A 12,386-nucleotide genomic window follows, 5' to 3' on the forward strand; every position below is an offset into this window, starting at 1 on the left:
ACAGGCATAATCACAAGTTGATGGAGGGCTAAGGGGTCCCTGGGGAAAGACCCAGGATCCCTGGATATATCCTTGGTCTAGTCATAAGGTCTGGCAGACAGACATTGCGGGTTGTAGGCCCATGATGAACAAAGCCTTAAAAAGTGTCTCCAAGTGTTTCCGCCATAGAACAATCAGAAGCTTGTTAAAGAAATGGCCAAATCCACTACAAGGACAGACCACTTTATGAGCAATCTCTTATTATTGGGTATTGCTGGGTAAAACACCTGAGAGGAGTAAATAGGTATAGAAGAGAAGCCAATGTCTGAGTAGTACGATCTGGACTGCAAACACATGCAACACATCACATCTGGTTTATGGTCTTCTACTGTTTACACTAAGGCAGGCCATACATGATGCAATTTTCTTTCCTGCAACCACGGGTTGCAGGAAAGAAAACTGCTCAATTTCTCCTATAAACACAGTCAAGTACTGATGGGAGGAATCCCTCCCGCGGAGCTAGTGTGTTCTTCTGGCGGGGGGAGCCATCTCTGCCAGGAGAACACAGCGATTACTCCTAGGGGCTATAATAGCTGCTATCAATAAAGACCGTTTGAAAGCTTCTGGTGCCGCTCAAGGCTGGTTATAGATTGTAGTCTCCCCGCCAGCAGAGAAGGGAGCACTGTCCCAAGTTACTACAGAGACTTAATAATGTGTGAGGGGGTGAATGCCACTCAAGAGCGATCCCCAGGAGTCAGACTACAACACCGTGTAGTGGATGGCCTCAGCCGCCGCTCTGGCCACTTCCCCTGATGCATTTCACCACGCCATAGGGGGCCCGGAGCACAGACAGGCGAGAGCTAAATGTGGCATTATTGGCCGCGAGAAGAGGTGTGTGTGCAGGTGATGTGAAAAGAGAATTATAGAAGAGATATTGAAGAGAAATATATATATATATATATATATATATATATATATATATATATATATATACAGTCATGGCCGAAATTGTTGGCACCCTTGATATTTCTCCAGGAAATCATGTATTTCTCACGAAACGTATTGCATTAACACATGTTTTGCTATACACATGTTTATTCCCTTTGTGTGTATTGGGACAAAACAAAAAAAGGGAGGAAAGAAAGCAAATTCGACATAATGTCACACAAACCTCCAAAAATGGGCTGGACAAAAGTATTGGCACCCTTTCACAACTGCGGATAAATAAGAATGTTACAAGCATGTGATGCTCCTGTAAACTCACCTGGGGCAAGTAACAGGTGTGGGCAATATAGAAATCACACCTGAAAGCAGATAAAAAGGAGAGACGTTCACTTAACCTTTGCATTGTGTGTCTGTCTGTGCCACACTAAGCATGGACAACAGAAAGAGGAGACGAGAACTGTCTGAGGACCTGAGAACCAAAATTGTGGCAAAATATCAACAATCTCAAGGTTACAAGTCCATCTCCAGAGAACTAGATTTGCCTTTGTCCACAGTGCGCAACATTATCAAGAAGTTTGCAACCCATGGCACTGTAGCTAATCTCCCTGGTCGTGGACGGATGAGGAAAATTGATGAAAGATTGCAACGCAGAATAGTCCGGATGGTGGATAAGCAGCCCCAAACATGTTCCAAAGACATTCAAGCTGTCCTGCAGGCTCAGGGAGCATCAGTGTCAGCGCGAACTATCCGTCGACATTTAAATGAAATGAAACGCTATGGCAGGAGACCCAGGAGGACCCCACTGCTGACACAGAGACATAAAAAAGCAAGACTACAGTTTGCCAAAATGTACTTGAGTAAGCCAAAAGCCTTCTGGGAAAACGTCTTGTGGACAGATGAGACCAAGATAGAGCTTTTCGGTAAAGCACATCATTCTACTGTTTACCGAAAACGGAATGAGGCCTACAAAGAACAAAACACAGTACCTACGGTAAAATATGGTGGAGGTTCAATGATGTTTTGGGGTTGTTTTGCTGCCTCTGGCACTGGGTGCCTTGACTGTGTGCAAGGCATCATGAAATCTGAGGATTACCAAAGGATTTTGGGTCGCACTGTAGGGCCCAGTGTCAGAAAGCTGGGTTTGCGTCCAAGATCCTGGGTCTTCCAGCAGGACAATGACCCCAAACATACGTCAAAAAGCACTCAGAAATGGATGGCAAAGAAGCGCTGGAGAGTTCTGAAGTGGCCAGCAATGAGCCCAGATCTAAATCCCATTGAACACCTGTGGAGAGATCTTAAAATTGCTGTTGGGAAAAGGTGTCCTTCCAATAAGAGAGACCTGGAGCTGTTTGCAAAGGAAGAGTGGTCCAAAATTCCGGGTGAGAGGTGTCAGAAGCTTATTGATGGTTATAGGAAGCGACTGATTTCAGTTATGTTTTCCAAAGGGTGTGCAACCAAATATTAAGTTAAGGGTGCCAATACTTTTGTCCAGCCCATTTTTGGGGTTTTGTGTGACATTATGTCATATTTGCTTTTCTGCCTCTGTTTTATATTTGTTCCAATACATACAAAGGGAATAAACATGTGTATAGCAAAACATGTGTTAATGCAATACCTTTTTTGTGTGAAATACTTGATTTTCAGGAAAAATATCAAGGGTGCCAACAATTTCGGCCATGACTGTATATATATATATATATATATATATATATATATATATATATTTATTTATTTATTTATTTATATTTATTACAGAGTATAAAATGAATAACTGATTCAAAAGTAAGAAAACAAAAAATAAGAAATAAATAAGGGGGGGGGGGGGGAGCATGAAAAAAGTAAGAAAAAAAAATGAAAACATAAAATAGAATGGAGAAAAAAAAATACAGAAAAAAATGGCAAAAAAAGTACAAATGAACAAAAAAATAAACTAAAAAAGGGGGAGGGGGGTAATAAACAGAAGGATAATATGTATGTGTGTGTGTACTTTGTTGTAGAAAAATCGTTTTTTAAAGGTAAACACTAATCAACTGAGGCAAAAATTGAATATAATAAAGGAACATAATATAGGACATGGGGGGGGGGAGGTATCGGAGATCCGTATAGCAAAGGGTTTTCAAACTCAGTATCCATAATAATTATATTTTATCTTCTCTATAGGACCAAGGGAGGAGAGAAAATAAAAAAAACAGGGAAATTGCCTACAATCCAATGTTATTCATAGTAGTGAGTGACATCCCACTCAAAATTCAGTCCTTTAGGTATCTGGGTTTCGAGTCTGAATATCCAAAATACTTCCCTCTTACAGAGGAGAGAAACAATAGATCTATTTGTTCTATGACCTAAGGGAATGAGTAAGTATCTGAGTTATGGTGTATTCTAAAGTATCTAGAGACGTTAGTTTGTTAGTTCTGGTCCTGCATTCTGTCACAAACATCTGGTTGTTCGACCCACGTATTGTACATTATTATTATTATACAGTAGTTATATAGCGCCAAAAGGTTTGCTCAGCACTTTACAATATAGTGGGGGATAGTACATGAGACAGTACAGTAACAAAACAATACACGAGGGGCTCAATATTCAATGATATGCAATACATTGCATATCCGTCATTATTTCTCAATATTTGTCCATTTCACATGGGGACTCCGATTACAAAAACATTCTAATGACGTGACATTTATCAACAGAAGAGCTAAGACAATATGATTTCACTGAGCCTATTTCTTCAAACTGGCCTGAACACACATGGCTACAATACCACGTTTTTTGAGACTTGAAACCCAGATACCGAAAAGGACTGAATTTTGAGTGGGATGTCACTCACTACTATGAACAACATGGGATTGTAGACAATTCCACAGTTTTTCATTTCTCTCCTCCCTTGGTCATATAGAGCAGATAAAATATAATGATTATGGATATTAAGTTTGAAGACCCTTTGCTACATGGATCTCCGATACCTTTTTTTCCATGTCCTATATGATGTCCCTAAGCAGGACAACAGACCTTTGTGTTTTTACATAATTTTTTAATTTCTTCACTCTTATAGGGATTATTAACTTTTTTTGCTTTCTTTCCCTATTTTTTATTTTTCATTATTCACATGTCATTTTCACATTTCATAAATATTTCCCATTTATTTATTTAATTTTTTTTTCCCTCTTTCTTCATATTCAATTTTTGCCTCATTAGTTGAATAGGGTTTACCTTAAAAAACTATTTTCTACAACAAAGTAGACACACACCTTCTGTTTTATCCCCTTTAGTTCATTTGCACTATATTCTGACATTTTTTTGCTTACTATTTTTTTCTCAATTCTATTTAGTTATTTTCAGTTTGTTTTTGTTTCCTTTATTTATTTTTCATTTCTATTTTTTCACTTTATCTTTTAATCATTTTTCACATATACATATCTCTATCTATATATCTTTCTCAATTTTTCCTCTCAATTCCATTTGTGTTTTTTGTCTCGTTCAATTTCTCATTTCTGATGAACTTTTCTTTTAAGTTCTTTCCTTTAGTCTCTTCATTACCTCTTCTCTGATCCTCTTTTCACATCTCACTCACTCACACACACACACACACACAATGATGCCACATTTAGCTCTCGAGCTGTCTGTGCTCCAAGCCTCTGTGACCAAGACCCCTGTAGGCGTGGTGAAATGCATCAGTGGCCCCCTATGGGAGGGGTGAAACACATGTTGCTCAAGGCCGATCCCCAGGAGTCAGGCTACAACACCATGTAGTAGATGGCCTCAGCTGCCACTCCGGCCATGCCAGAGCGGCTGAACCCAGCCGAGATTCAGATCATCTATGGCTGGCTTTAAGGAAGATTGTGTGTATTAAGTTTTGAGAAGAATGAGTTTTTCTAAATATAAGCCACTGTTTGTTGACCTTTTTCTATTGTTAAAAAAGGTAGAAAATTTTGGATAAATGTTAAAATAAGATAAGGATGTGCACATGGGTGGGGGGGGGGGGGTTGGAGTATAAAAAATATACATTGCTGCACACTTGAGTTCTGCTTTAAGCTGCTTTTGCATCAGCCTTGTAATTTTTTTCTTTAATCTACAGTGGCAGCAGGTTTACATGCGAAACAAGGAACAAGGAAAAAAAGCAAGAATAAAATAAAATTTAAGGAAATAAAAATGACACAACTTACCACTTTCCATCTTTCCTTAACCAGGACTCCTACACTGAGGATATCCGGCTGCTCCCCTCCCCCGCTCATTGCACTTGGTGCTGGAGCTGCTAGGCAGAACTCTCGTCACCGGAGATCATCTGGCTCCCAGAGGTGACTTCCATTTACCCAGAGGCTGTGAAGACAAGGGCACATTACATTAGTGATGCACTGGCTGCAGTGATGTACAGACCATTATGATTCCAAGCACGAGACCCTTAATGATTAGAAGAGCAGACAACACACAGAAGATACTGAAAGATGATCTCATAGAACTGTAAAGAATAAGCAAAGCTCTGAAAAGAATTAAAAACAAATTAATGTTATGACCAATGCAAACCACTGGGTGTCTCTTAGCTACAATTCTTTTATTTCCTAGTTTTGAACAGAATAAGTAAGGGTTCGGACCTGGGGAGACTCGCCCTCTGTCTAGGTTACCATTGTCACCACCAGAAAGTGAGGGGAAACCCAACAATCATGTCACCGAAACAATAGAAGAGGGGAGATTTTCCAACTGTCTAAAGTAAAAAAAGAAACAAAAAAAAAAACAAACCAAATAAAAACCACACACAGGACCTTAACGGTACGGCTCCTCAGTCAGTGAATCACACATCAAACAAATAAAATCCATATCTTTATAAAAAGGATAAAATATAAATTCAAACATATGTTCAAGGGCATCAATGATTGACATCAATTGTAAACATTCTATATAGGAAGTGTCAATCAATTGGGCATATATACATCAATTGTGAAAATGGTCAAAGTATTTGTAAAGTGGAACTAGTAGGCTTGAAATGCCTTGTGTTCGACGCATTTCGAGTCAATAGCTTCATCAGGAACTTGGTGCTATAACAAAAGAGAAAGTTTTTAATAAAAATAAATAATGAGATGTGTCCCCATGCACATATGCAGCAGCACACAAAAAAGGCTGGAATACAAATACTATAGGGGAAGAGAGATCAAACTTAGAAGTTTGCAGAATGTCACTGAACAAATCGCAGGGAACCAGGGATTGGAAGAGGAGAGATGGACATTTTCCAGTGTAAAGGGTAATATGTTGCAGCAATGTCACTCCCCCCCTCTACCCAATTGTCAGAAAGGAGGTGGGCATTGCTGCAACATATTGCCCTTTACATTTGTGTTTTTGGCTTTTGAAACGTTTTATTTTGTTGTGGCCTTTCTAGCTCTCCTTGTCAGCCCTGCTGGGCTTGGAAAATTTCAGACTGTCTAGGTCTCCCCTCTCCCTTCCTCCCCCAGTCCCTTTTGGTATGATTTTTCCTTTGAACATTATAACCATATATGATATTGGGACTTGCATTGAACACACAAGTGTTACTGAGATCTTTTTGCTTTTTATATATTTTTAGTGTTACATTGCTGGTGCCTCTGCCCTGCTTGGTGAGCCAGTTATTTGGCCGGCTTGTTTGGTGACATATTGCAAACTCATAAGTTTGATCTCCCAGCACTAATGTAATCTGCCATTTCTTATGCACGGTTGCCAGTATATAGGAACCCACCTCATTTTATTATAAAAAAATCTCTTTTGTTATAGCACCTATCTCCTGATGAAGCTACTGTTGCGAAACATGTTGAGCATGAGGGGCTTCTCTATCAAAGTATCAGATTAATTTTACTGATACTGAGGTATTTTTATCATTTCCACTGTATATGCTCAGCTGGTTATTGATACTCTCTAAAAAGGTGTTTACATTAGATGTCAACCATTGATGCACTTAAAATCTATATCTTTATTTGTACAAAAGGGTAAAATAGCCATTAAAAATGTTTTATCTATTCTTAATGTGTGATTCACTGACTGAGGAGCCATACCATTAAAGTCCCCTTTTTTTCCCCTTTCACTTAATTTATGGTTATTTTGGGATGTGACTTCAAATTTGTCCCATAGATCTCCATATTGGTTTGATTTCCAACTGTCTACAAGGATTGGTAAGCTGCAATCCATTAAATTTTTGCTTTTGGGTTTAGAAACATTTTAAGTGTGCTTCCATGCTGAGAAGAGGCCGACCACAACATTTTTTAATGTGATTACCGACAGGAAGTCAGCTACATGTAGAAAATATTTTGCCCGAGGATCAGAATACTACAGGAATTGAACTGGAAAAGTATATAAATACACTTGTGAATGTTAGTAACGGGTCTTTTATATTTAACAACCTGTGATTTGGATTTACGGGCCTTTCGGCTGTAACCGAGAACCAGCTATTTTAGTGGGAAAAAAAAAAAAAAAAAAAAAGGATGATTGCTTGCTGTAATAAAACAAGATTTTCTCTGGCTCAGAGAATGAAGTTAGAAAAGGATACTTGACAATAATGCTGACGATGGATACCGGATTGTACTGGCTCCAGCAATGTGATTTGTGTACTGTGGTCATGACAGTGCAGTGCATACAGGAGGGCACTGCAGAGCATTCACCAGAAATCTTAGGTGTGTCGGTTGCCAAGGCAGGCATCATGAAAAAGAAACACTTTGATTTATCACATTACCAAAGGAAAAAAAAAAAAAAAAAAAAAAAAACACAATCATTAGGGCTGCATCCATACATGAGCTGGGTATCTTTGGTTGTTTTGCAAAGTTTTTTTTTCTTGAGAATTTGTTTGTTTTTTTAATTCAATTATTTTTGGTCAATGGAAAGCTAGTTAGATGGGGAAAAAGGAGCTATAGGTGTGTTTTTTCACGAAAGGTAACGCATTTTGCACATGCTCCCCACTAAAGACTAATCGGGGCCAAAAACGCTTGAAGCTTGTAGCCCAAAAAAAGTTGAAGCTACAAGCCTGTGTGAACAGGCACTACTGAAAACCATGGGATTTTGCACATTCTGGAACCTTGAGCTACAAAATGCTCAAGTGTTGATTTCATAACATAATTCTCACCATCACACCACAATGGATTACACAAGTGCAAAGCAGCCTTTAAATTATCTAACTCCTGTATGTGTTGCCTGGTCTACACTACACTGTGCTGAAAAAAAAGTAGCCCCAAGACCAACTAAAATCAACTAGAAGGGAAATACAAAATTGTTATGCCGACGTGGACAGTGCAGTAACTTGGACACCCAGAATAGGAATGGTGGCCAGTGGCAATAGAGGATGCGCTGGAGCATGGAGTGAGTGCATAGTGCTTTACTGTTTGTTCCATACAGGTATGGCAGAAACAAGCATCCTTTCAAGGAAAAATAAAAAATAAAAAAAAAAAAATCAGTGGAGCTAGGTTTTATAGAAAAACACTCATGAGTAATAAAATATTAGATATAGGCCCATACATTCATGTCTAAATACTGTACTTGTAATAGCCTCGCCAATGAAAATGTATTGATGTATTGAAAGGAAATCGATTTTTTATTTCTTTGCTTTCCAACTTTTCTGTTCCTCCCCTGACAAAAGTCCAATTTGTAGAATTGCTAACAGAGTTCAGTGACTGCCTGGGGAAGGGGGTGTGTCAGCTAGAGGGTTCCCACCCAGACCTGTTCCATTCCCTCCATCTTTTCATTGGTTGCTATGATGTAGATGGCTGGGACGAACAGCCTCATTGGTTTCTAGGATGCAGGTTGATGGTTCAAACAACATATGTTGTTACATTGCAGGAAGCTGGGATGCTCGTGTCACAGAAATGCATAACATTGTGCAGCCTGGCCTTCAGCACCATAGCAGCCAATGACGCGGTGCAGCAGGACACCAGGACTGGCACTTCCCTCCAGACTGACCCCGTCCTCTGCCCTCCAGACTGACCCCGTCCTCTGCCCTCCAGACTGACCCCGTCCTCTGCCCTCCAGACTGACCCCGTCCTCTGCCCTCCAGACTGACCCCGTCCTCTGCCCTCCAGACTGACCCCGTCCACAATTACTCTACAAATATGAGCAAATTGTAAATGAAAGTGAATGAGTTGCTTACTGGATGTTAACTTTTAAAAAGGTAGGCCAGGTGTACATTTTTACAGTGACAGTTTTATTATAATTTTTCTAAGTTTTCCTCAAGTCATTACTATTTATAGTTTGGCCTTGCCCGTTTCTTTAAAAAAAAAAAAAAAAAGCCGCCAAACCCAAGTGATCTTTGATCACTTTCATGTTGTTCAGGTAGATGTCCAGCTTTCAAAAAGGGTGTTTACCACAGGTCTAGAGGAAGGCTTTGAGATCACATCCAAGATGGCAGGACCCAGCTGCAGTCTCAGAACTTTTGGATGTCTACACCAAGGGGGGCCTTTACAGGTAAATAAGATACATAAGATATATAAATGCACATATAAATTTCATGGGAAGATTGTTTTCAAAATAAAAAGGGTCTGTCAACAAGGTCTCCAAGTACTGTACACTAGTAAAAATGTCTTTAAATGGCTAGTAGAATAGAAGACCATGTAGATCATGGGTGCTAAATCTGTGCCCCGTGGGCCACATATGGCCTTCAAAGCCTTCTGATATGGCCCTTGACTTCAAACCAGGGAAACGCAATTCTATTATATCCTGCAGGTTTGGTGCATTGTGTTTCAATAATTGTTTTTTCTTTTTTTAAGAGTTTCAGCATACAATCATGAAAAACGATGCAAAAAATTTTAGAGGTATATCCAGATGGCATCAGTAAAAACGAGAAACATTGCCATCAAATAGGGAAAACAGCATTATCAAAAAAAAAAACCAACAGCAAAGAGGGAGAAACGGGAAAGCCAAAAGTTAAGTGTCAGGATGACCAACTGGTTGTTACAAGGGTGCAGGGTTGTATCACCCAATACAGGAAATGAATAGACCAGTAAAGGACCTACAGCCCTGAGGAGGGCATCAAAACTCATGAAATTATATATGATAAATTTAGGGCCAAAGCTTGTGGCAATGGTCAGAACACTCTTAAAAATATGCATATGTAAGATCCAAATGACCATCTGGATAAGTATCATGGAAGAAAAAAAAAAATAGAAGTAAAAGTGAAAAATTAGAAGAAAAAGAAGAGGGGAAAAAAATGGGGGTGGGGGAGAAGAATGAAAGAAAATGAAAGAAAGAAAAAGTATCCAGCAACACTCCCGTCCACCCGTATGCGCCCAGCCCCTTCATACCCTATGACATTTAGCTTGCTTGTCCCACAGGATGCTTATCAATTTTTCATGGAGCATAATCCATGCTCTCAGGCAGGTCCACCATATGTGGTACATGGTGCCCTCACCGCCACATCCTCAAAAACAAAGACAAAGCATCCAGGTAGATTTTAGTGATTCTGGAGGGAACCAGTTACCACCTGGAAAACCCCTTATAATGCCCTTGACCAGTGTAGTGTTCATGATCCCCCCCATGCGCCAGGTCTGACTATCAGGCCCAGTCTGACTCCTCCATCTCCTCTCCCAGCTCTGCCTCCCACACTCTTTGATATGGGAATTTACCCACAAGGATGGAGAAAAAAGGAGTACATCTCTTAAATACCTCCCTTCATACCAGGTCTGCCCATACATCTGTTTTCATAACAAGGTCTACTTGAGATATTCTCCGTAGTGCATTTAAGGGATCGAAGGAAATGGGTGATTTGACAGTAACGGAAGAGTTCCAAGGGTGGCAGTATAAGATTTTCCTGCAAATATTCTAATGTTTTGATGCCACTAGGCTTTGTGAGATGTCCTATCCTATAAAGACCCTTATTAATCCGCTATGAGGGGAATGACCAGGGAAAAGAGGGGATTATTGAACAGGGGAGCCACAAGTGTGTGGGGAGATCTAAGACCATATCCCAGAGCCTGACGGAGTGTGACAAAGTGGGGCTAATAACAGCCCTATGATCCTTGAAGGGGAGCCAAAGCAGGAGGTCAATCAGATTTGGGGCACCCATCAGAGCCTCAAGTGTAATCCAGTCAGGTCTGTAGTGCGAAGAGAATATGTGTCAACTGGATTAATTGAGCAGCGATTTGGTGCACTTTCAGAAAGTGCACCACACTCACAAGATATAATAGAAGTCTATGGCAAAGTGCATTTAACCTGCAAAGAGGTAGGTGCTCTGTGCTGCACCCACTCAGCAGGCATATGAAAGCAGCCTTATAGGGGGCTCAGGACAGTAAGGGCTCGTTTACATTTGCAGTTTGGGGGGGGGGGGGGGGGGGAGATAAAACCTCATAGTGTGATTTTGCCACACACTCCAACCACTAGTGTAATAGTGTCAGCGGTCCCAATCGGCAACCCTGTCCAATGCTCCAGGGAGCCCGTGCAACCTCCCTGTCACATTCTGTTTTACACTTACACAGGAGGGGCAGCATATACAGGAACCAATCCTCTTCATTTTTCTCCTCTTCTCCCTACCGCTGGCATCCAGCGGCTGCAGAAGGAAAAGAAAAAAAAAAAGATTTTCTGAACCATTTCATTCCATTGTGACCCGCAACTGGTTACCAAATCACTTAAGTGACCCTTGCTCTTCAAAAGGTTGACAGGAATGTTGAATATGTTTTGCCTAATGCCCGACTGCATTACATTCAGTGGAGCAGATTAAAGAGAACCTGTCAGCAAAAATCATCACATAGGGGACTTTGTTTCCCCTGTGATGAAAAAAAAAATGATTTTATTTTTTTTTGTTTTTAAATTCTAAAAATTTAAAAGTTACACCGAAGCACATAACATCCCCTCCCCGCCCCCCAAAAAAAATTGAGACGCTCCCTACCCCCACGTATACGCACATACAAACATACAAAAAACACACGCTGGGGCACCTACACATGAAAATGTCAATTGCGAAGCACACGTTACATATCACTGTGCACACTAGGATGAGAGCAATAATTCCGTACACTATACAGATGACCTATAATGGACTTTAAAAGTGTCGCCTATAGAAAATATAGGGTACTGAAGTTCGTTGCCATTTCACAAGTGCATGCAAATTTAAGGTTTGACATGTTGGATATCTATTTACTCGGTGCAACCTCATCTTATATTTTACAAAAAAAAGGGCAATTTATAAATTACCTTATTATAAATTAACTTACTATTTTTTACTGAAATTTTGCGGTAATATCATGCGATATAAAAATTTGGAACTATCACTATTTTCTAGGGTCTCTGCTTTCATAAAACATATCATGTTTGGGGGTTTAATGTAATCTTCAGGTCTAAAATTATTTTTTAAATGTGCAAAAAAAAAAAAAAAAACACATGCAAAAATGGCTCTGGCCGAAAGGGATAAAGGATAAGCCCGACACTCCCCTTTCTTGATGAGCAGTCAATAGTGCACATTACACTGCAAGGTCTCTCTCTTTCCTGCTAGTCCCCGGTTGCGGTGCTGGAGACAGGCAGGGAGG

General features: G+C 40.1%; 1 protein-coding gene across 2 annotated transcripts in view; it reads right to left on the bottom strand.

Moving 5' to 3' along the window:
- The window catches only part of TTBK2 (tau tubulin kinase 2), a 193,721-nt gene that overhangs the window by 136,886 nt on the left and 44,449 nt on the right, over positions 1–12,386 (bottom strand). For both annotated transcript variants that reach the window (XM_089686883.1, XM_089686882.1), the window contains exon 2: positions 5,091–5,244. In XM_089686883.1, coding sequence (XP_089543009.1) covers positions 5,091–5,159 — 69 coding nt within the window. In that variant the 5' untranslated portion in view covers positions 5,160–5,244. The remainder of the gene's footprint in view (positions 1–5,090; positions 5,245–12,386) is intronic.

This window comes from Staurois parvus, unplaced genomic scaffold, assembly GCF_062004578.1.
Source record: "Staurois parvus isolate SC_StPar_1 unplaced genomic scaffold, SC_StPar_1.0 ptg000414l, whole genome shotgun sequence".
In the NCBI taxonomy this organism is placed as follows: Eukaryota; Metazoa; Chordata; class Amphibia; order Anura; family Ranidae; genus Staurois; species Staurois parvus.